General features: G+C 44.6%; 1 protein-coding gene across 8 annotated transcripts in view; it reads left to right on the forward strand.

Moving 5' to 3' along the window:
* The window catches only part of DOCK3 (dedicator of cytokinesis 3), a 664,549-nt gene that overhangs the window by 139,315 nt on the left and 499,244 nt on the right, over positions 1-25,990 (forward strand). For all 8 annotated transcript variants that reach the window (XM_059715389.1, XM_059715393.1, XM_059715390.1 and 5 more), the window contains exon 4: positions 1,833-1,888. In XM_059715389.1, the coding sequence (XP_059571372.1) occupies positions 1,833-1,888 (56 nt within the window). The remainder of the gene's footprint in view (positions 1-1,832; positions 1,889-25,990) is intronic.

Genomic DNA, 25,990 nt, shown 5'->3' on the forward strand with positions numbered 1-25,990 from the left:
GGGAGCTTGGGGAGCGTGCGGGGCCGGTGGGGGTCCCCCCCATGGTCCCCTCCCCCATCCTCCAGTCCCCGCCCCACCCCTACTTACAAGCATGGAGCCTGGGTCCAGCTCCTTGCAGCTGGCATGCTACCTGCCCTTCATGGGTAGGAAGCGTGCTTCAGCACCAGGGTGAGGACCAGCCAAAGAGACACTCATGGCTGGCTACCAGAGTATCTCTGTGAAGGACTGAGCCTCTGGTTGCCTCAGGGCATAGTCCGGGACTCTGCCCTGCCTCACTTCTCTCCTCCCCCCCCTCCCCCCCCGGGCCATTTTTTGGGGGGGAGGGCTTGACCCCAGGAGATCCAGGGTTCGAATTTTGCCCCCATTTTTTCATTCCTACATGTGCCTCTTGCTGCGTCTCAAAGGGCTTTGAGACACTCAAAGAAGCATGTGCACACTTGTGTGGATGCACCCAAGATGTATATCCATTTTATGCTTGCATTTTGTACTCAAACGAATTTCAAGAGCAAATCTGAGTATTTGCAGCTCATTGATTCATACTCACTTTTAAAATATGGCTATATGTCTCTGTCATGCCATCACTGTTCACCTGCAGTAAATTAATTTAACAAAGAAACTAGAGGGGTTGGTGAAGTTCATAATCTTTCCAGGTAGTGTACTCAAATTCAGAGTTGTGAAGAAATAGAATGGTAATTACAGTAAAGTTGCAGGGTTTTTTTGTCAGCAGACATAAGAGACTAAATAGAGCGTAACGTAGATTCTTTAAAAGCTTTTTAAAACTCCTTGAAGAGATGTACAGAGCAAAACAAAATGTCACTGACAAGGATATCTCAGTGATATGGAATATATTTCGTGCACAAGCAGTTATGAAGTAGCACTTATTTTTCCCACTTTTCTGCTGACCTACACTAGCAAACTGGGACATGAAGCACTATGAAGTTGGAGAGAAAGATGGTATAAGACAGTCATTGTAGCCCCATATTGCAAATATTTCAGATGGAAAATGTCTTTAATATGAATGGGATGCTCCCTTGAATGAATGTACACATTACATTACTTAAGTGTTTTTGTAATCAGTGCTATTATGTTTTGTGTGAGATGCCAGATTGAGCTGCCATATCCAGATAAAGTGATATAAAGTAGGTTTCCTGTTATCAGACTTCTTACCCTGGCAGCAATATTCTGTACCATTTGTAATCTAGAAATTAATTAGGAAAGTGGACCATTTGCTTTAGAATGTATTGAAAGGGTCAGGAAGGTGATGTAAGGAGGAAAATGATACATTTCAGGGGAGGGTTAGGATGGAAGAAAAGCAAGAAATTTACAATATAGCATTTTCATTCTAATGTTTATAATTCATCTATCAGAGGGACCATAATGGATGTGATAATACTCCTCACAGTTATTTGTATCTGTAATGTAAGTTGTCTTTAAATGATCTGAGCAAACTTCTGCAGAGGGAAGAGTATATGAAAGCATTTTTGGAGTCCAGTATTCTATTTCAAAATTAATTACTCTTAAAATGAGTGTTGCTTTTAAAGTTATAGAGCTCTCCAGTGACTTTCTATGTTATTTTATACCCAAAATACCATCCTCATGACACTTTATTTCAGGAGTAAATTTAAGGTAACTATTTACTCAGTATACTTTCCTGTTCTAAGCTGTATTGAAGTCATCTGATGGTACTATAACTTGAATATTAATTTTAATGAAAATAGCTTTTTATTATTTCAATAAAATAATTGATAGTTGTAAATTTGCCATTATCAAATATTTGCTAATTTTTTTAGAGTCGAAACCCCTAAAGCTATAAATGTATTTTTCTTTTGCAGGGGATCTTTCCTGCCAATTATATTCACCTGAAAAAAGCAATAGTCAGCAACAGAGGGTGAGTATTTTTCTTGATTATTAAGAAACTGTAGTATTTGTATAAAGGAGAACACAGTCCAAGAAACAATTCAGTTGGATTCTTTAAAGTAACAGTATTTACATGTTTTCCTCTTTAATCATTTTTGTGTATGCTGCACTTTTTAAAACTTGAAAATCAAATGTTGCTTTATAGAGGTTGTCCACCATTTATAAAATCTTATGAATTTTTTTCTTTTTAGTATTGCAAAAACAAATATCTGTTTACTCTTCTGGCTGTACACTGTGAGAGTAACTCCATGAATAATAATAATATAATTAGTAATGGACTTTTTAAAGAAACCATTCCCTCCACTGTTTCTTATTTATTCATTTTTTTAAGCATGAATGGGTGAAGTTTTATAAATTGCAATACACCTAGCGGGGTGGGGGAGATAACCCAGAAAAATAGCAAGCACCTCAAATATTCTTATGATGACTTTCAATGACTTTCAGTGGGCTGGGGAGTGGGGGACCCTAAAGGTAAAATTTTCAAAACACTGAAGAAGATTATGACTTGAAATCACATTTTCAAAAGTGACTTAGGCAAGCTTTTTTGAAAAAATTGTGGGGGGGTATGTTTACGTTGAAATTGGAAAATCTCATTAAAACATAGCTAAGCATACTTGTTTTTAGTAGTGAAGATGTAGTGACACAGATTTCAATAAAAGTTTTAGCTGCTTACTTTTGAGTATGGGTGTGTGCTCTGGTTGCTGGCCTGAACTTTTGTGTGTCACTTTGCATTCACTGCTGTTATTATCTGTTCTTGTCCAAAAAAGTCTCCCCATGTAGCATTCATGTCTCCAAATTGCATTACTTGCTCTAAAGCAGGTGTCAAACTCATCTGAGCCCATGGGGATGATCCATCGGCCAGATCAGGCCCATGGCCTGGCTGAGGAGGGCACCATGTATGAGGTGCATATTGGGCCCTGTGTGCAGAACTTGTTTGGCAGGGTGTGGGTCAACTCAGACCCATGGGCAGCACCTGGGCTGGAAGACAGGGTTCTGTGGGCCAGATCTGGTGTGCAGTGCTTAACTTTCATACCCAAACTTTCATGCTCTAAAGCAGTGATTCTCAACTAGGGTGCCATTAGATTTTCTTAATGGTGCCATAGGATGCTGCAAAATAATTGTGCTATTAGGCATACAAGCACCTAAACATGATTCACCAGATAAACCCAAAGATGTCAAATACCATGTTTACTTGCATACCCCACACACATTTCCAAAATTGGGGGGTGTATCTTAAGCAGGGAAGCTGATTTTTCTTTGGAGTATAGAAACAGGAAGAGGCTGTACTTCAATAGCTGCCAAAAATGGCTACCACTTCTTTCTGGCAAAGCTGGCAGCAGGGGCAGCTTTCAGTGTTAACCCTTGCATGGCTATTAGCTAACCAGAGTAGGTTCTCAGTAGTAGCAGATTAGCTGACTCGGCAAGTGAGCTGCTGCATGCCATCTGTAGTACACTGATGAGGCTTGTGGTGTGGAAATATCACTTTATTATTTACAGGAACTTGTACAACGAACTAATTACAGTAAAGAAGTAACAAGTCTTGCTACTGCTCTTGCAGTGGTCTGGAGCCTCACCTTGTTGCTGTCCTAGTATGGGAGGAATCTCGTGCTGCCTCACCCTTACTGACTCCTGGGATGCTAATCTTCCTGGATACTCTGTTTCCAGGAGGATTTACTTTATGGCCCCTGACAGATGTTACACTTAATAGATGAGTAACTGGTTAATCATGTCTTAAGTAGTGACCTGGCTCCATGTTCAATCAAGTAATGGCAAGATAAAACGAGGAATAAGTCTCAAAGTTATTATACAAAATAATAACTTTATGGTTACTTCATATCATGCCTTTAATTGAATATGTGGCCAGTGCTCCCAGCCTTCAGAACATGCTGGAGCTCTTCAAGACTACTGTGTGCTCCAGGGGCTGAGAGCACTTGTCAGCTGATGGGCTCCCAGCCAGGGAATGCATGGTGCACTCCCCCATCTGGGAGCCCCAATCACATGGGGCATGGCAGGAAGCACAATTTTGGGGACTGTGCATCAGATCCCATTGTGCTTTTAATTTAACGTCTGTCAGAGGCCTGTCACACAGTTGGCTATGACTATGGAAAAATATTTTTTGTACATTCTGCCTTGCAAAAACAAGGTGCGCGCGCGCGCGTGTGTGTGTGTGTGTGTCTTATTTGGGAGGGTATGGTATGCAATAAAATATGGTAAGCCTCCATGGTGTCAGAAACATTTTGATCTGTTGTGTTGTTATGACTTCTTTGCAACGGAAGAATTGCTCTTATTTTTCCATAGTCAGAAAATAAGTAAAGGCAAAGAGTTGGCATTTTCGAGGGGTGTTTTGAGTCTCAACAAGAGGTACCCTAAAAATGTTGAGAATCGCTGTTCTAAAGGCATGTATGTCTATGCAGTAAATTTACAAGACTAGGCAAAGATATGCTGCAGCAGTGGTTTTCAAACTGCCTAAAGTCATATCATGTTTATATCACTTCTTCTGCCATGGAACCCCTAGCCCTGTCTCCCAGGCTGTGAGAGTTGATATGGAGCCAGGCAACCCAGCATAGCAGTGGCAGCCACCATTACCCCAGTCTCTTTATGGAACCCCTGATGACCTATTGCATAACCCCAGGGTTTTGTGGAACAAAGTTTGAAAACCACTGTGCTGAAAAATTTGCACAGACTGCTTCCTAAATCAGAAATGTCTGTGCTGGCACTGCGCTTTGGGAAGGCCAGTTAAGAGTGCTGAGCATCTGTGCTAATTAGCCTGTTCACATGCTAATTATCCTCCTGTTATGCTTTATGAATGTAGCTATGCTCTCTCTGGTTAGGAGGCAGCTAATGTGGAGTGGTGTGAAGTGCTTGAGAGAGCTGCTGCTTGGCTTAGTAAATTTACTGTGTAGGCATGGCTTAAATGGCTTTGAGGATGTGCCGATTCTGATGTCTAATCATTAATGCTTAAGCACAGGATTTGAAGTCAGCAAGTGATGTTTAGGAGCTTATCTCCAAAAAAATAAGTCATCTGCTTCACACGGTCAAACCAAACAAATAGAAGGCCCTGATGTTCTACAGCTCCTTTTCTCCAATATTTAGTTAATGTTAACATGTGCCAAGAGACAGTAAGTGAACTAGTAAGTTGTAAAGTGGCTTGCAACTTAACGTGTCAAAGGCATTGAAACATTAAAGACTGAAAAAACTGTGGTGTTAGGAAAAGAACTGAAACTATTCTTGTTACATGTCCCAAAGGAATATCAACATCCAAGGGGAACAGTGAAGTCAATAATCAAACCTGATGTATGTGGACCCAAAACTCCTTGCCTAAAGGAGTTCCTGGCGATTATAACTAAACTACACAGTTAATAATACTGCAGTTAATCATTTCGGAAAGAACTGCTCTAGCACTCTGAAGAACTCTTGCAGATGACAACAAAATAGCAGTACAGAAACACTGTCCAAAACATAGACAGTAAGAACTTAAGTGCCATACTGGGTAAGAACAGTGGTCCATCTAGCCCAGTATCCTGTCTTCAGCAGTAGCAGAAGTGGATACTATACCAGGGGAACATTAAACCAGGTATCTCTAGTGATCTACCCCATTTATTATCCTCCCTGGCATCTACCATCATTGGTTTAGTGATGCCAGAGGAAACATCTCCAGCCATTCTGTTCAACAGTTATTATTAGATCTATCCATTAATCTATCTATTCCCTTTTTGAACTTGACTGTGTTGATTGTCTCTACTACCTCCTGTGGCAATGAATTCTACAGATTAACTGTGCATTGCAGAAAGAAGTACTTTGTACTAGTACTAAAGTTCTAGTAATCTGGGATTTGATGAATAATAGAGGTGCACCTACATATCAGTCACATATAGGATTGGCACAGATAAAAGGAAAATTAACAATATCAACAATAGGCTTTTTGGTTAGTGTAGCCAATAATGTTACCAATAAATGCCGCGTGCATGTGCGTAGCCACAGCATGTACATGGCCAGGAATGCAGCTTGGCATGTTGAAGAGCAGCATCCAGCTGGTAAATTGGAGGGGGGGGGGGGGGCATTTGGTGGGGAGCAGATTGAGGCCCCCAGAGTGAGGGAGGGAGTGGTGCAGGGGCCAGGGGCAGGTGTTACCCAGCCAGGGCAGTGAATGCGACCCCACCAGGAACAAGGTGGAGCCTTGGGCAGCTTGTTCGGGGGGGGGGGCAGTTCCCCGCTGCCGTGCACACCCCTGGGACAGGCATGTGCCACCCCAGATTTGTGCATGGGGTGAGGACTGACTTCTCACCCTGGAGTCGGGGCCAGGGGCTGTGGTGGCCTCTTTCTGGTGGGGGGCTGGGACAGGCAGCAGTGGTGCTGGGAGCTGGGGCTGTGAGTTGGCTATGGGGAATTCTGGGGTGGCTATAGCCCACTCTGTAGCCACCCTTCCCAGTGCTGCCCCTACCCACCCTGAACGTAGTCTCAGCCCAGTTCTCCTCCCCCCCGCCCCCACGCCCCTGGAAGTGGCTGGCACAGCCTCTGGCACCAAGCCTGCAGCAGACAGCCCACCCTTGTCCCGCACACAAATCCGGGTGGCTACATGCCCCCCTGTGTGTCCCCCCAGGGGTTCATGCAGCAGCAGGGAGCCACCCCCTTCCCACACCCTGGACAAGTCACCCCCGGCTCCACCCCACTCCTGGCAGGATTGCATTCACCACCCTGGCTGGACACTGCCTGCCCCTGTCCTACTCCCTTCCTCACCATGGGGACCTCGATCTGCCCCTCCCATGCCCCCTCCCCCCCCACAGGCTTGTCGGGAGGAGGCTGCTCTCCAAGGTGCTGGGCTGTATATCAGCTGTCCACCACTATTGGATCCGTATGGACCAATATGGCTGGTTAATAATTGGCCATTGGTATTGGCCAAAAAAGTCTTTATTGGTGCACCCCTAATGAATAACAGTTTCTTGTTCACACCCTTCATGATTTTTCTTAGATTTTTGTCATATCCCTCCTCAGTCTTCTCCTTTCCAATTTGAAGACTCCTTTCTAGCCTCTCTTGGCATGGCAGCTGTTTCATGATCATTTTGGTTGCCCTTTTTGATACCTTTCCAATTCTAGCATGTCCTTCTTGTGATGTGAAGATCAGAACTGTACACACTATTTAATATGGGGGTGCACCAAAGGTTTCTGTAATGGCACAATAATGTTTTCTGTTTTGTTTTCAATTCCATTCTTAAAGATGGCCAGGATTTTGTTGGTCTTTTTGGTTGCTGCTGTGCATTGCGCTGGCTTTCTTAAAGAGCTGTCTACAGTGATTCTAGTGTCTCTTTCTGGAGTCATAAGAGCTAGTTCAGAACCCAGTATTGTGTACATATAATTGGAAGTTATTTTTCCATATGTGCACTCCTTGAACTTGTTGACATTGAAGTTCATCTGCCAGTTTTTTTGCCCACTCACTTAGCTTGGTGACATCTTTCTGCAGCTCCTCTCCATCCTTTTGGGATTTGACTAATCAGAATAATTTGGTATAGTCTGCAAACTATGAGATTTTACCGTGCACCCCCATTTCCAAATCATTGATGAAAATGTTGAATGAATTTGAGCCAACAGAGATCCCTGCAGGACCACACTTTTGACTTCCTTCCATCCTGAAAATTGACTGTTTAACCCTACCTTTTGCTTCCTATCTTTTAACCAGCTCTCTATCCATGAAAGAACCTTTCCTCCAGTCCTGTGGCAACACAATTTTTTAAAAGCCTTTGGTGAAGGACTTTATTGAAAGGAAAGCTTTTTGTGAAAGTCAAATATATTATGTCAACTAGATCCCTCTTGTCCATATGCCTGTCCATATACCTTCAAAGAACTCCAGCAGATTGGTGAGGCAGGATTTCCCTTTAGAAAAACCATGCTGACTCTTCCGCAGCAGATCATATTTGTCCACATGACTGTTGATTTTGTTGTTTGCTATAGATTCTACCACTTTGCCAAGGGTGGCAGGTGGAATTCATTGGCTTTTAGTTCCCAGAATCAGCTCTGGAGCCCTTTTTAAAGGTGGGTTATGTTGGCAACCTGCCAGTCCTCTAGCATAGAGGCCATTCGTTACAATAGGTTACATAATATTGCCAACAGTTCTGCAATTTCACTTTTGAGTTCCTTCATAACTCTTAGGTGAATGCCATCCAGGCTTGGGGACTTACTAATATTTAATGTTTCCATCTTTTCTATAACTTCTTCTCTTGTCACTTCTGTATGGTCCAATTCTACAGACCCATCTGCTAGGAAGGATTGATTTGGCGTGGGAATTTCCTTAGTATCCTTTGCAATAAAAACACAATGCAAAGAATTCAATCAGCTTCTCTGCTATGGTGTTATCATTCCTGAGTACACCTTTTACACCTTGGTCCTCTAATGGTCCCCCTGATTCTCTTGGTAGCTTCCTGCTTCTGATTTTAAAAGGTTTTTTTATTATTAAGTTTAGCATCTTTTGCTAGATGCTTCTCACATTATTTGGACTGCCTTATTTTGCTTTTACATTTGATCTGCCAGTGTTTGTGAGCTTTCCTATTTTTCTCATTTGCCCTTGAATGTCATTCTTAACTCTGCAAGTAAATCATGCAAGAGTTTCATTGAACATCCGGTATCCTTTTTGATTTGTGATGTACACTTTTCCTCTGCCTCTCAGATGGTATTTTAAACAGCTTCTAAGCTGCCTGCAATCTTGTTTTCATGTCCTCCCTCCCACTAGAATGTTGAATGTGATGGTTACAATCACGATACAGGGTTGTTGGCTCACCAACAGATATTTCTTGAGCCATGTCCCATGCGTTACTCAGGACTAGGTCTAGAATTTTCTTTTCTTGTGGAGAAAACTGAAGACATCTGTTTGCAGCCTCAGTGATTTAAGATGGCTTACATAGGTATGATGCTGCCTTGAGCAAGGTGGGGGGAAGGGAGAATTAGACTTGATGACCTCATGAAGACCTTTTCTACCCTCATATTTTGTGATTCTAAGAGTTGAGCTCTGAGTCTTATTCTGGTGAGCTAATACTGAAGACCAAGTTGACAGAGTTGACTCCTTCAGCATAGAAGAAATGGACTGCCTATGGAACTACACCAACAGCCACAGGTGTTGGCATTGCCTTAGTCAAACACCACTTCATCTGCTGGACCAGTCACAGTGCCAATGCATATTGTGCGATTGACTAGCTGGGCAGTGAATATTGTATTAGTCAAAACCTTTCATGGTACTTGCGGATTTATCTGTAAATCTGTCAGAAGTGGTTGGTTTATTAGAGCGCTTGATTTAATCTCCAGCCAACATCTGTTTTGTCTCAATTTGATGGGCACCAACCTATCTATTTGCCAGGGACCCCAGACAGAACTGTTTCATTCAGAGGGTAAGTCTACACCTCTTTTTTTCTTCTCCCCAGAGCACTGCTTTTTTACCTTCTCAGCAGCTCCTTAAGTCATTACCAAAGTCCTAGCAATGATGGCTGCTTATCTCTATAAATTAGAAATTCAGATAATTCCTTGTCGGGATGATTGACTGGTTCATGGAAAATATGTAAGGCAAATAACCAATTTGGTTAACTTGATCGTCTGTCATCCCCCGCTAGGGCTAAAGGCCCATAAGTAAATACTCGCCTTGAAACACATTCAGGCCATGGAGTTCATCAGAACAATGTTAGATTTTTGGTTATGCAAAAATCTAGAACCCTTGGTTTACAGATGATACCTTTTTATTAGACCAACTGAGAAGTCATTATTTTTTTTGAGATTTCTGGTTAGTAATTTATCATGCTCAGTAAGATCTTTCCCAGCTGACATAGATGCTCAGTGCCAGTAGGACCACATCAACAAGTCCATTCACAAGCTCTGAGCCAGAAGACCATGTACCGAAGGCACCTTTGGTTCCCCTGACCTCAATATTGATTTTGAAAACCTTGGAGCTCATCAGTTATGGACACATAACAAAAGAAAGGACATGCCTCACCCTTAGGGGCCATGTGGTAGCACACGCTTATGTTACATGGAATGTCAGTTTTTACCAGTATATCTGCCCAGCAGATATGAGCCCTTCAAAAGTCCTATCCATATCAAACTGGTGAACAGAATAATGTACAGTATACCATGGAGTCCTCTTCTTTGTGCCTCTTTCCGCCCAGATCTGGGTGATGGATTCCCTTACTTACGTTGATCCTCCGGGGTCCCTTCCAGCCCAAAGGTCTATGAAATCTCAGTCATCTCAGGATTCAAGGATTGCAGGCATTTCAGGAAGTCATACTATATATAAGCCTCTTGGAGTTCAGTGCTGTATGATTAGAATGCAAGGTATTCCTAACCTTGGTTTAGGGTCTCCTAGAAGGGTTTTTACCTTTCACGTGCTGATAGACAGTCTCACTGTGAAGTTTTGTTATTCTGGCAGAAGATGACACATCTTTGGACCTTGGTGTATACTACATCATGTTACGTTAGTAGCTAACCCTGTCACAGTCTACAAAAAAATCCCTGTTAAGTGGATCTGCTAGGATTTGTCAGACTCTCTCAAATAATCCAGGTTCTCTGATTGAATGATTTGGTGACTTGTCTGGTCAACTGGCACCTTCTTTAAAACTTAGTTTCCTTGAAGCAAAGTGTAATTCTTCATTATAATTGCCAGCTTTAGAGCTGGTTGGATGAATTCCATAAAGGACAGGTGAACATTTAAGGTTCAAAATGTCTTTCTTTCTCCCTTTGAGTGCTTCTCTATATGCACAATCCACTCTTGGCATGCTTGTGCTTCAGGCTTAGAGAGGTTTAGCTATAATAGTACTTATGTAGCACACATGTGCCCCACTTTTTCTCATACTCGCTATGGAGGGTGTAAAGCTCCTCAGTTTCCCTCTCCTACCTCTGGTTCTGGATGGACCTTCATATGCTCAGCTTTCAGCTTTACTGCCTCTTTCAAAACCCTTTTATGTTAGTGTGGTAGTTTATAGATGTTAATATTTTGTTCTAGTTTTTTTGTTTTTAAACTATTTTCTGCATGCCTGTAGCCAAGCAGAAAAAGTGTGAGTTGAAATGTGCCAAGCATCTTTTTCCAGAATTAGTAAAGCTTCATTTTTTGCCTAATTTGAAAAGACTTCAGTCTCAAGGTTTCAACATGCTTTCTTCTAGGTCTTTTACCCTGTAGTCTTCCTCTTTTGATGATGAACATGAAAAATGTCTCAAGTACCTAGAATAATATCCCTGGGAAATATGCCTTATATTTTCCCATCACTTTCTGGGCTAAGAAAGACCGTGAAATGAGGCTCCAGGTTCTTGTGCTTGGAAAATTGATACAAACCATCTTGGATTATGGAATCCTAGTGGGTGCAAATACCCAAAAGGCACAAGCTCTCTAGCAAGAAACCCCTTGTCACTGGCACCTGACAACTCATCTTCTGGTGATCCCCAAGTTTAAAGTGAGCCTAAAGATTTTCACCCCTCATTTCTCATCCTTTTCTTGCCCTTCAAGGGCAAAGATTGGAAGAGCCTCAGTGCTGATAAGTCAGCACCTAGGTGTGGATCCAGAGGGGGTGCTTCCACAGGTACTGACTCAAGCTTGTTTAGGGATACCTTCACAGAGCACTGCTTAAGAACCATCTCCAGCACTGGGTCTGTTGCTACTAGCATTTGGTCTACTCTGTTCAGTTTCTTCCTTTGGATCTAAGGGGGACTATGGCTAAAATTGTTCAGATAAGTACTTGCCAAGTTTATTTCCTCCACCTTTGTATCCTACAGGAGTGCAGGACTCCCTCAGGGAGAGATACTGAATGTTGGATATTGTTTTGTGTCTGCCCTTACTGGATCTGATGGCACTAGAGCAGACTTTCCTGGTCATTGGAAAGTAGGGCTGGAAGAAACCTCACAAAGTCATCTAGTCCAGCCCCGGGCTCAAGGCAGGATCATCCCTGACTAAACCATCGCAGACAAATGTCTGTCCGACCTGCTCTTGAAAGCTTCCAAAAGTGGAGTGTCCACAGGTTCCCTAGGTAACCTATTCCAATGTTTGACCATCCTCATAGTCAGAAAGTTCCTCTTACTCTCAAAGCTAAATTTCCTCAGCTGCAGCTTGAGTTAATTGCCCTACTCCTGTCCCCTTTTCACCACAGAGAAAAGCCTATCTCCATTCTCTCTATAATCACCCTTCAGATATTTGAAGGCTGTTATCAAATTCTCTCCTCTCCCCCCCCACCCCCGACTTTCTTGATGTTACTTCTCAGGCCCATAATGATGTCTGTTGCTGTCTGCTGGACTCTTTCCAAGCTATCCATATCCTTCTTGAAGCGTGGCACCCAAAATGGACACCGTCTCCAGGTGAAGCCTCATCAGTGCTGAATAGAGCAAAATAATCACTTCCCTTGATTTGCAAGAGACAGCCACTCTCCTGTGGTGACCCCAACCTACTGTCTTCCCTGTCTTCCCGATTTTGTCTCTGAAGGTTCTTGCTATATTCTGGTAAGCTTCCTTGGTGACCTGCCCATTTTTTTTAATGCCTGTATGCTTTCCTTTTGCATTTGAGGCATCCTAGAAGGTGCTTGTGCAGCCCTATTGATCTCTTACTATTTTTCTTGTACTTTCATCACGTTGGAACAGTTTCTTTTTCGGCTTCTAATACTGTGCCCTTTAGAAGCTCCCAGCCCTCTTTCATGCCTTTTATTATTCAGTCTGTCTTCCCATGGCACCATGCCTGTTAACTCCTTGAGTTGATTGAAATCTGCTGTTTTGAAATCGAGCATCCTAGTTCTGTTGACCTCATGCTTTCCCTGTCTTAGTCTCTTTCTCCATCTTTCATATAGCATCAGATTTCAACTTACAAATCTATGAGCCACTGTCTGGTTTTATTGCTCAATGTGCAGATTCCACCTGCCCCATATGGGCACTTGTAAAGAGCTTTCAATTCAAGTACTATGCTGTTTGTTGGACACTGCATTTACAGAGGGGGCTTTCCAAGATTTTCAACTTGTGAATTGTTGTTTTGAAGTGTCCATATGCAGATCTCAGTCTGTTCAGCTTGACCCACACTTCTCTGTCAAGGTTGTGCCTAGTGGAGGACTCATTTGGTGTTGGTATAAAATGCTATAGGTATTGGTCTCCTCCAATAGTCAGCCCACTGTGTTGCTGTCCATAGGTTTGGTTTAACATTTCTAGTCTCTTCCAAGAGCTGATGGGCTGCATGTATAAATGGTTTATGACTTTTAAGCCTCTTAAGCCTCCATCTATTCAGGTCTTCAGTTAACAGTTGAACAGTTAAATACAGTGTCAAGCTTTTTAGTGTGACAACTTCTGGACCATACAGGAGCCCAGTATTCTACTGGGGCATATACCATTGTGAGTGTGGTGGTTCTGAGCATTTTGAAGTTGGCACCCCATGTTGTCATGGTTTAAACATCTTTAGGCAGCTACACGTGCAGAGACTTTTTTGCTGACCTTCTGAATATGACGTTTATAGGTGAGGGAATGTTTTAATACGACTCCTAGTTTGGTTGGGAGATGCTCATGGGAAAGGATGTGGTTGTCTACTCTTGATATTCAGCATGCTTTTGGCTCAACCGATGATACTGATTTATTGATGTTCAACTTCAAGCACCACTTATGGAGACAGTCAGCAATGAGTTCCATATCAGTACTCAGCATCTTTTTCCACTTCTGTCATGTCAGTTCCTTGAGCTTCTGTGGCATCATTATCGACATACATATATCGCTTAGAAGTATGTAGGAGGTCTGAATGATATACATTGAAAAGTATTAGTGCTAGCACTGACCCTTGGGGGACTCCATTCTTCAGAGTTTGTACTCTGCTTTTTTTCTCTTTAGCAAGTAGTGAGTTTGAGTGATCTGCTGGAGATCATGTTTATGATTAAAGCTCACGGCTTGCAGTCAAGTATCATAGGATGCAGTTTGTATTTGAGGCCTTGGTGCCATACATATATCATAGACGCCTGTAAGGTTGATAAAGATTGTGCGTGTTTTCTGCTTATTTCAAATCCGTTTTTTATGTCAGATGCAAGTAATGTATCTTGGTCAGTGGTACGCCACTTTTTCTGAAAGCTAGCTTGTTCTTTTGTGAGGTGGGGATCAATGATGTTCTCTAGTCTATTTAGGATTATATGCTCCATGAGTTTCCATGTAACACGGAGTAGTGAGATGGGTTGATAGCTTTTTGGATCCTCTGGTGGTTTATTGCATTTCAGGATAATGGCGATCTCAGCTTTTCTCCAGATTTTTGGAAATCTGTTATTTTCTAGACATTTATGTGAATTTCTGAAGCCATCTTTTCATTGCAATTCTGAGCTTGGTAACTAACTCTGGGAATTGCTTATGTGGTCCAGCAGCCTTGCCAGTCTTGATCGCTTTAATAGCTATATTGAACTCATTATCAGAGATGGGAGCAGTTAAATTAAGGTTGACATTAGATGATTTAAGTTGTTTGAGAGTCTGGTGTCTAATCATTTCTGTATTTTGCTTGCTTAGGTTACTGTACTTGTTGTTGCATAGTATTTTCGTAATAGAGTTTGCTGACATGGAGGAATGCCATTTTTTGATGCCTTTGCTTGTAAAGCAGTTAATGATGCACCATGCTTGTCTGCTCAAGTGGGTTATATCCAATCCTTCTATGGTAGTGAGCCATCTCTCCTTGTTCATATGGCTCAAAGTGGTAGCCAGCTGTTCTGTCATTCTTTTTACAGTTGCAGGGTCCTTGCATTGTTTGATAATGTTAAAGAGCTATTCACACTGCTCATCCCATAATAACTTCTATACCCTCTAGGTCTGGGCAAAATATGGCCTGTGAGCTGGATTTGTCCTGTGGAGGGACTTTATCCAGCCTACAGTGGGTCCCTTGGTCCAAACTGGCCCAGGCACCATTCAGCCCATGGCATATCCTGCTGCCCCTGGGCGTACAGTGGGTTTGGGGCGGCTCCATGGCTGGTGATGGCTCTTTCCAGCTGCTACTGCTTCTGGCCCCAGCCCCATGGAGATTGGGCCTGCCCTGTGCCTGCTCTGGACTGCTTGCTCACACTGGGCCGCAGCGTCAGTGGTGGCTGGGCAGAAGCTGCTGCTGAGCACAGTGGAAAAGCAGCTGCCCTCACCTTGTCACTTCTGGCCCTTCTTGCTGCAGCTGCCTGGAGCCCAGGCCCAGGCTGCTCTGTGGCTCCTCTCTGCTGCAGTCACCAATGCTGCCTCCAGGCCACTCAGCGGGGCTGTGGTGGCAATAGAGAGGAGCTGCAGGCAGCCTGGTTGTGGACTCCAGGTGGCTGCAGCAATAAGGTCCTAGCTGATCCGGAGCTGGTCCACTACCAGCCAGGGTGAGTCCACAGCTGGTTTGGGTGAGGGCAGGGCTCAGGCTATGTGCTCAGTTGCTGCTGGGCACTGGTGGTGTGGGAGGGAGATAGTGACTGGCCCACAGCAGCTCCCCAAAACTGCCTATGTAGCCTGCAGGCCCAAATAATTGCCCACCCCTGCTCTAGGTACACAGAGTTTGGCTATTTCAATTAGACAGTTTGTAAATGTACTGTAGCCTTGATTAGTGTTGGTTTCTGATGAATCCTCTAATTGGTTTGCGCTCTCATTGGTCAGCCTTCAGTATTTTTCATAGATTCATAGATGTTAGGGCTGGAAGGAACCTCAATAGATCATCAAGTCCGACCCCCTGCATAGGCAGGAAAGAGTGCTCGATTCAGGTGACCCCAGCCAGATACCTAACTTCCTCTTGAAGACCCCCAGGGTAGGGGAGAGCACTACCTCCCTTGGGAGCCCGTTCCAGACCTTGGCCACTCTAACTGTGAAGAAGTTCTTCCTAATGTCCAGTCTAAATCTGCTCTCTGCTAGCTTATGGCCATTATTTCTTGTGACCCCCAGGGGCACCTTGGTAAGTAGAGCCTCACCAATTCCCTTCTGCACCCCCATGATGAATTTATAGGCAGCCACGAGGTCGCCTGTCAACCTTCTCTTGTGGAGGCTGAAGAGGTCCAGGTGCCCTACTCTCTCTCCTCGTAGGGCTTGGCCTGCAAGCCCTTAACCATACAAGTGGCCCTTGTCTGGACCCTCTCCAAGTTATCCACATCCCTCTTGAAGCGTGGAGCCCAAAAATTTCTGCCAATCTGCCTTCCAAAAGTTCTATCTTGGAGTTGGTCTGGGTGGTATGGGCTGAAAAATCATATTGTCAAGGTTGATGAGTGAGGGTCTGTGCTGAGATGCTGGAGACTTGTCAGGTACTTTTCTTATTGGTATTTTATTTGAGTAACCATTCCACCAGGAAAGATCTTGCTTTGTCTAAATGTTCCAGCATCCAGACTGTGGCTCCTTTGGGTCATATATGAGGGTTATATCTTTCAGACTTGCCCAGAGACAAAGATTGTCCCTGTTGCTACTCTTAACAGAGTACCTCCAGTCTTAATGTTGACAATGGAAGTCACCTACATATAAGGTTGTCTGGCTATAAATAGGCAGGGATGTGATTGACATCTCCGCAGACAGTGGCTTGTATACATTGATGATGATTAGGCCATTTAACTTGGACAGCACTCCATTCTTTTGCATTGTGGGGGTGCATCCACACATGCCTGGACATGCACTTTGGTGTGGAGCAAGTTGTGCCGCTTGGGGCAAAATGTCCCTGCCCAGCTCTTCTCATATCTGCAGCCAGGGGAGGCTAGAGTCTGGTGCCAGCACTTGTGCTGGACCCAGCAGTATAAAAATGTGCTATGGCAAGCAGCTCAGGCCTACTTGCTCTCAGGAGCTTCTGGGGTCCGGCCAATTGGTATCTGGGGATATTAGCCCTTGTGCCAGCTGGACTGCTGAAACAGCCTTAACAGAGAGTTCCTTGCACCCTCTACCCACTGTAGCAGTCTGGCAATGGGGGCTGCTGCCTGGGTATGACCTGTTTCCACCTGCAACAGTATGTGGCCCCAAGGCTGCATGCCTGTCAGACCCAGATGGGGACTGCTCAGCCACAGCAGAGGCATCTGCACCTCTGGGCCAGCTGCCAAAGGGGTGTGGCTACACAGTTGGCCTTTGTGCAGCACTACTGCCATGTGTGCCACTGCCCTGCCATCTGGGAAGCTGTCTCCCAGGAGATGTTCTTAGTGTGGTGGCCTGCTTTGAATTGTCAAACCATGTCCTCCTGGCCCCAAGTGGCCAGGAGGTCAGCCATCTCCAGCTGAGACCTGGGTGCCAGCCCTGAGCAGGCTCCTCTGCCTGGGTCCTGCCACTTGCCTCACTAGCAGGAATTCTGGCGTTCCCTATTTAAAAACTGCAGTATCTCTAATAAAAAAAAAATCCCAAATTCACTTGAAAATACCCCAACATCCATCCATCCATGATATTCCACAATTAAAACAAAAGACCGCTATATATTTATATGGAGCAAGGGAAATCAGTTGGGCAATGTTTTATTGATATATTCAGAGATGTAGGTTTTCCAGAAAATTTAGAATTGGAAAATTTTCCAGTGCCCTAAATAGAGCGTGATCTGATTTAATATATTTACTAAATATAAGTTAAATAAACAAAACTAAACAAGTACCCCCATATTAATTTTATGTCCCAATAGCCACAAGTATTTAAACTGAAATATTTGATTAGGACAAAAATTAAATACAGCATACTTAATGTGATTTAAATGTTATATTCAAACAAATTCAGAGCTTTAAGTGGAAAGAAATTATTTTTATTGGAATATTTGTAAAAATGTAAAGACAATACACAATAGCATGTACTTCCCTGACATTGTTTGTTTAAATTTAAGAAAGAAAACGAAGGCACCGAAAACTGTTGACACACTAATTTTAGCACACCCAAAGATCTGTGCATCATATGCCGTGGTTGTCCACTCATTTACTTCAATAAAGTTTAACTCTCTTCCACTGAGATCATTGTGGCACCTCCAGTTTCAGTGTTACTATCTGTAGAATCACTTGCATGACTTATTAGTTCCATTTCAGAGTCAGATTGAGGCAAATCTGATTCAGAACTGCTTGAACCATGTTCTCTTTCACTAAAGGATGGTTTTACCAATGACTCTATGGGCAACTTATCACACTGCATCTTCTTCACTAATTGTGCTTCTGACTGATTTTCCAGAAGCAAGAGATTTTGAGAAATAGAAACAAGCTTAGCAATGTGTTCGTTTGTTAGTCTATTCCTCTTTTTTGCCTTGATCGAGCTGAAAGCCTTCCAGTTCCATTCACAACATCCCCTTTGGCCAGTACCAGGTCCAGTTCTGTTCACAAGAAGCTGCTGTTGGTGGAATGCTTAGGATCCTTAGAGCAATCCCCTGCAGCCACAGCTCCTGCCAGCAGGTCTTATCCTGTATGGCAGCTGGGCATGCAGGGTGTGTGCTGGGGGGGTGTGGAGTTTGCCTAACATGATGTGGGATGACCAGGGTGAGGGTGAATATATGGCATAGATCTTGTGAGGGAGCACCTTGAGAGACTGGGCGCCCACAAATAAGCTGGTCCAGATAGATTGTAGTAAAACTATTGGTTTAGTTTTTCTTTTGACTCCCCACACATCTGAAGAACTCTTGATTGTCCTTGAATCGTATAGCCAGTTTGAGTATGGTTGCAGCCTTGGCTTTTCTAGTTCACTCCCTACAAGTGCGGACCAGTGTAGAATACTCTGCCTTAGTGGTACTTCCTGTCTTCCATCCTTTATAAGCCTCTCTTTTTAGACGTAGGAGGTCCATGAGTTCCCTGTTGAGCCAAGGGGGTTGCTGAGCCCTTTTTCCACCTTTCATACGGGTTGGGATGGATTTCCCTTGTGCTTCTAGGATCACTTCCTTAAGGAGAAACCACTCATCATGAACTCCCCTCCCTCCCTGTCAAATCTCTCAAGGCCTTGACAACAAGCCTTCTGAGCTTATGAAAGTCAGCTTTCCTAAAGTTGAAGACTACTGCATTGCTGACTGACTTGCCAGCTTTGTGATGGATAGTGAAAGTGATCAACTCGTGGTTACTGTCACCTAGCTTGCCTTCGATTTTTAGGTCACTGACTAGATCATCCCCTTTGGCCAGTACCAGGTCCAGCAGTACCTGACCTCTTGTTGGCCCATAAATTTCTTGAGACAGGTAGAACTCATCCGCACATGTGAGGAAGCTTTGAGACTGTCTGGATTTGGCTGAATGCTCTTCCCATGAGATGTCTGGGTGTTTGAAGTCTCCCATGACAACCATGCACCAAAAGCATGCAGCCTTAGTCAGTTCCTTGGTGAATTCTCAGTCAAGTTCTTGTTCCTGATTTGGAGATCTATAGTAGAATCCTACCATTGTATCCTCTTCAAATGAAAATACATACAATGCATACATACAATGTTTGGGGCCACCCACAACCCCTTCTTCCTCCTGTTCCCCCACTATGGGGCCAGGCCACATCCCTTTCACCCCCACCTGGCCATGCGCACCGTACCCATGTGTGGCTGGTTTAGGGCTGGGCCACACCCCTTTGTCTGCTCATCCCCCCGCAGCCAGGTCATACTCCCTTTCTCCCACTGGGTTGGACCACACCTCCTCCCCCATAGGGTTGGGTCGGGGCTGGACCTAGCCTCTTTCTCCCATGTGGCTGGATTGGGGCCAGGCTTCCCTTTCTAGCTGCCCCCCTCCCCCCCCCCACACACAACCAGATAGGGTGCTGTGCCTGCCCCAGTTGCTGCATTGGGCCCATCAGTTGGATCCTGCCTATCTACCCCACTAGACAAAAACAGCTGAGCACTACTGTGGTAGGTAATGATTGCCATATTCCTTTTATTTCATTGTGTGCTTTGTGCATGTCCACTGGGGATATAAAATGACATTTTATATTGGAAACAGCTTTAACATTACAAAGCAGAAATGTCTTGTTGCTCATTCAAGTACAGGTAACTGCCCTTCCAGTAATGTATAACATCATTTGGGACTACTGTAGTGGATATTATCAGTGCATACTATGTAGGTCTCCTGTTAGCCTTTCTAAACACGCAGTTTCTTTGCTACTGGGTCATGTGGATCTGAGATGCATCCTTCAAGATGAAAGTTCCATGAAAGTAGGATAAATGTATTTATTTAACTGTCCACTGCACCTCATTCATCCCTTCCAGCTCTCACTCCTTTCCCTACGCTCAAAAAGCCTTGTCTACCAGAGGTACAAACAGAATTGTTCACCTGGCCCATGTAGCTCAAAGCCCTACTTGAGAGTGAAAGATCTTTCTCAGGTCTAAGAAAAGGGCAGGACTTGGAGAGAGAGAAACTGAAAACTTGCAGAGAAGAGCCTTTCTATGACTAGGGAGCTGATAAACAATGTTTTGCAGGTTCATATATTGTAAGGGGCTGGAAGGGAAGTCCAATGGCTGGGGAATTGGCTTCAGGGCCACACGATCATTGGGTCCAGCCCTGCTGCACTAGGCAGGAAAGACAACTGGGGTCAGGTGACACCAGCGAGGTGACTGTCCAGTCTCCTCTGGGAGATTTCCTGGGTAGGTGATTGCACCACCTCGGGAGGAAGTTTATTCCACCATCTGGACACCCTCACTATGAAGAAGTTTTTCCTAGTGTTAAGCCTGAAACGGTCTTCCAGGAGTTTGTGACCATTACTCCTGGTTTTCCCCAAGGGTGCCTTGGTGAATAGTTGTTTGCTGAGCCCTGATGTAGCGGTAAGCTGCTACCAAGTCCCCTCTCAACCTTCTCTTTTTTAGGCTGAAGAGACCAAAGTCCTTCAGCCTTTCCTTGTATGGCTTGCCATGCAAGTCTCTTATCATACAGGTGGCTCTTCTCTGAACTCTCTCAAGCTTTTCCACATCCTTGTTGAAGTGCAGCGTCCAAAACTGGATGCAGTACTCCAGCTGCAGTCTCACCAATGTTCAGTAAAGCGGAAGAATCACTTCCTTGGTTTGGTTGAAGCATGCCAGAGTATTGTTTGCCCTACTGACTACAGTGTTGCACTGATGGGCATATTCATAAGTCTGTTATCCCTAGGTCCCTTTCAGTTGCGGTGCTAGTCAGTTTGATGCCACTGAGCCTGTAAGTATGTTGGGGATTGTTCATCCCCAGATGGAGCATTTAACACTTCTCAATGTTGAACTTCATCTGGTTCCGATCTGCCCAACTTGCCAGCCTGTCTAGGTCTGCCTGTATCTGTAGCCTATCTTCAGGTGTGCTCCCCCATAGTTTGGTGTCGTTCACAAACTTGGCAATTAAGCTCTTTACCCTAACATCTAAATCATTGATAAAGATGTTGAAAATTGTTGGACCAAGCATGGAACCCTGAGGGACACCGCTGGCCACTTCTCACCAGGACTACACGACTCTCTGGGTCCTACCCTGCAGCCCACTTCCTGCCCACCTAACTGTCAAACAGTTAAGCCCACAATCCTCCAGTTTTCCCGTGAGAACATCATGGGATACCAGATCAAAGGCCTTTTGACCCATACCTGTAGGAAATGAACCAGGAAAGCCAAGGCTGCAACTGAACTCCACCTGACTACATGTATCAAGGACAATAAAAAGTCATTTTTTAGATACGTGAGGAGTTGGAAGAAAAGCAAAAGTAACATTGGACCCCTGCTAAACCAAATGGGACAACTGACAACCAACACCCAGGAAAAAGCTAACCTGCTTAATTGGTACTTTGCATTGTTTTTCATCAACCCAAAGGGAGTGCCCTGCCTAGCAAGACACGGGACGGCCAGGGTGAGGGTGAACTTATACCCAGCATCAGTGTAGACCTTGTAAAGGAACACCTTGAGAAGCTGGACACCTTCAAGTCAGTGGGTCCTAAAAGATTGCACCCCAAAGTACTTAAGGAACTGGCAGGAGTCATAGCTTAGCCACTGGCAAAGATTTTAGAAAACTCCTGGCGCTCAGGTGAAGTACCTGAAGGTTGGAAGAAGTCCAGTGTGATGCCTGTCTTCAAGAAAGGGAGGAAAGTAGATCCAGGGAACTACAGGCCAATCAGCTTGACCTCAATCCCTGGAAGGATTCTAGAAAAAATCATCAGAGACCATTCTTGACAAGCTGGCTGATGGCAACATCCTGAGGGACAGCCAGCACAGGTTTGTTGACCAGGTGACATATCACCTGGACAAGGGAGAAGAAATTGATATCATATATCTGGACTTCAAAAAAGCCTTTGATCTGGTGTCCCACAATCTCCTCTTGGAAAAAATTGGCCAACTGTGGCCTTGGCTACATCACAGTCCAGTGGCTGGGGAATTGGCTCTGGGGCCGGACTCAGAGAGCGGTGGTCGATGGTAGTGAATCATCAGGGTGCTCCGTGACCAGTGGTGTCCCCCAAGGCTCTGTCCTTGAACCTGTTCTCATTAATGTCTTTATCAATGATGTGGATGCTGGTGTCAGAAGCAGACTGGCCAAGTTTGCCAATGATACCAAACTTTGGGGTAGAGCATCCACACCTGAGGATAGGCTGGTGATCCAGGTTGACTTGGATAGGCTGAAAAAGTGGGAAGATACAAACCTGATGACATTCAATACCAACAAATGTAAGGTACTCTACCTTGGGGCAAAAAAACCCTGCTGCATGCCTATAGGCTTGGCAGTGCAACGCTCGCTAGCACCATGGCCAAAAGAGACTTGGGAGTCATGATTGACCACAAGACAAACATAAGCCTTCAATGTGATGTTGCAGCTGGTAATAAAAACCAAACTCTGGCTTGCATCCATAGATGCTTCTCAAGCAAATCTCAGGATATCATCTTCTGCTGTACTCAGCCTTGGTGAGGCCACAGCTAGAGTACTGCATCCAGTTCTGGGCTTCACAATTCAAGAATGATGAGATAATCCAGAGGAGAGCCACACACATGATCAGAGGACAGGAGAATAGGCCTTATGAAGAGAGGCTAAGAGCCATGGGACTCTTCAGCCAGGAAAAGCGCAGGCTCAGGGGTGACCTGGTGGCAGCCTTTAAGTACATCAGGGGTGTGCATCAGGATCTGGGGAAACGCCTGTTCAACAGAGCGCCCCAAGGGATGACAAAGTCCAACGATCACAAACTTCTCTAAGAGTTTTAGACTGGACATAAGGAAAAAATTCTTTACTGTCTGAGGCCTCAAGCCCTGGAGTAGGCTCCCTCCAGAGGTGGTACAACCACCTACTCTGGGCTCCTTTAAGAAGTGTTTGGATGCTTGCTGGGATCCTTTGACCCTAGCTGATTTCCTGCCCTTGGGGCACAGGGCTGGACTCTGTGATCTCCCGAGGTCCCTTCCAGCCCTAATGTCTATGAAATTTTGGAAGTCTAGGTATACAATGTTGGTGGCAAGTTACCTGGTTGTAGGAGGAGATGAGATTGGTAAGACAAGATACTGGGAACTGGAAAAAGACTGGGAGATCCATAGACAACTGATGGAGACTGGACAAATAGTTCTGCTAGAAGGCATGCTGCATCAAGACTGCCTCTCCCACCTTTGGTACAGCATCACAGTCTCATGTGATTACAGTCCCTATAGATTCTGAAGAACTTTTCACACTAGGAATAATATTCTGATAAAAGAAGCCTTCATCACAATGCATTCTTGCAGGGCATTAAAAATAACAGCTTCTGGAAACTGACCTTTGTTCCCTCCAGTGGGATGCCAAATGTGGGATTGCCGCTCTGGCATTCCAGCCTTCAGTTCTCAAAGGTGACTAATTCAGCAATAAACAGCAATAAATGGGTGTGTGATTTAAAGCTGAATATGATTTTTAATTAATAATTTCAGACAGTACTGTCTTCATCGCTTTAAGTTCATGTTCTTTTCCCTTGTCTGGATTCTCATATTTTATGCTAATATTTATATTTTTTGAAGAATTTTTCATATTTTGTGTGTTTACATTGGCACTTGTGTAAAAACACACAATAATTTTATTTACCTTATTTATAATTTTACACGCACATGCATGTGTGTATATGTAAAAACATTTATTAATAACAATTCTGGAAAACTATAGTTCCCACACCTAAAGATACAGTCTTCATACTCCTAGATCAATACATTTTTTAAAAGTAGGCACACACACAAAAAAGATGAGAGTATAGCTGTATGCTGTTGAGAGAGAGCATAGTTCCCAAACCTAAAAAGAACCATTAGATGCCCCAGACACAAGTAAAACAAATGGCATACAGGAAATGAATACTTCAGATATTTCATGAAATAATCCTTGAAGCTCACAAAAGAATCTGTGAAAAATGTAAGTAAAATGAAAAACCATCTCCACTGGAATTTTAGTTTAAAATTTAGAACAAGAGTAACTTCTGTTCTCAGAGTTGGAACACAGGACATCTCTTAGCATATGACTGATGAAAGTCATTTTGAAGAAGGCAGCTGCATGTACCTTGCATTTAATATACTTTGGGGAAAAAATGAACAGCACTAGAGAAGTTTCTGTCCCATGGGGAGCAGGAACCTAGGCTAGAACCCAGTGCAGGGGTGGGCAACCCCCTCACCGGGCCAACTGTATCACCAGTGCTCCCCACACTCATGTGGCACAGGAGGAAAGCCCCAGGTGCTGGAGCTTGCTGCCTTCTTCACCCCAGCTGACTGCAGCACTTGTGGCTTTTCTCCTGTGCAGAGAGTGCCGATGAATCAAACAGCCCAGTTGGGGGGCTGCACTCCTTGCTGAGATGTGCAGTGCTGGCCAGAACCAAGCACGAGCACCCCTACCTGCTGCTGCTGTTCCTACTCCCTGCCAGGGCTGTGCACCATGGGTGGAGGGGAGGAGGCCCCACCTCACACCCACATGCTGCCATGCCCAACACCATGCTGCCACTGTCCCCTGGCTGCGGGCTCCACAATTCTGCATGCCCCAGCTCCACGCTCCCATTTCTGCCCAGCTGTAGCCCCGCCCCCGCTGCTTCCCTGCCTGCTGCCCGGAGTGACCACGGGGAAGCCTGCAGCAGGGCAGCAGCCCTGCCCAGAAGCCACCCATGAGTGTGGGAGTGAGGCCACTGATCTAAGGCCATCAAGTTGAATGAAACATAGTTAACTTTCTACAAAGCAGATAGTGCTGGAAATGTGTTAGCTGAGAGATCAGCATCTTAGGGCATTTACAGTGGAATCACATCTTATGTGGGGGTTAGGTTTTGAAGTCAGTGCGTAAGGTGAAAATCGCGTAAGGTGAAAATCGGCGACTATTCATGAGGTGGGGGGGCGGGGCTTGAGTTTGCACACGGCGCCGTGCTTAGTGCTGTGCGGCAGCAACGCAGTGTGGGGTGGTGGTGGGGATGGCTGCGTGCCGCCCAGCCACCACCATGCTGCGGCCCAGCGGCTGGCCACACAGCTCCAGGCACAGCTCCACAGCAACAGCGGGAGGTTTTGGAGGCAGGGGCCATTACCGCCATAATGGGCCTCCAGGTAAGTGGCAGCGCTGAGTGCAAACCCAAGCCCCGCCCCCCTCCCATCCCGCGTATAGTTGAATTTGCGCAAGTAAAATTTGCATAAGATGTGACACGCCTGTATACACCTACCTTTTTGTCTCAGAACGCACCAAAATTAATAGAGTCTGCTTCACACGAGCTAATGCACACTGCGTTGCTTTGTGTGCAGTTGTATAAGTGGTGAAATGTGCTTCACTGTGGAGAAAATGGTGGCGGTGCATTTTTTAATTAAAACACCTCTGACCAGTTTTAGTTCAAAAGCACGCTGCCGCCATTTTCTCAGTGCTGATGCGCATTTTGCCACTTATACTACTGCATGCATTGCAGCACCGGGTGCTTTTAAAAGTGCTGGACACTGCGGCACAAGCATGTGTACAAATGCCCTTGGAGACTCTGACGTTTTTCTTTTGAGTGTTTTTTCCCTCTTATTTTTGATGCCTGGGTAAGACAGAAAAGCTCTTGTGACTTACTTGAATGAGCAAAGATTCAGAGGCAGGAGTTGAAGCAGTTTTCTCCAGAAGAACTTCCTTCCTGTTCTGATGAAGAACACTGTAAAAGATCCCTTCATGTTCTTGTTTGTTTGAACAGTTAGTCAGATTCATTGAGATCTTTCTCAAGTAATTAGCCTTCTTGCAGATAACATCCAATTCCTAGATGCAGTCAAATGACCTGTTTGCATACAGTATCCGAATTATCTGGCTATTATAAGCCTCATTGAATTCCACCTAGCTAACTT

This window comes from Alligator mississippiensis, chromosome 12 (assembly GCF_030867095.1).
Source record: "Alligator mississippiensis isolate rAllMis1 chromosome 12, rAllMis1, whole genome shotgun sequence".
NCBI lineage: Eukaryota > Metazoa > Chordata > Crocodylia > Alligatoridae > Alligator > Alligator mississippiensis.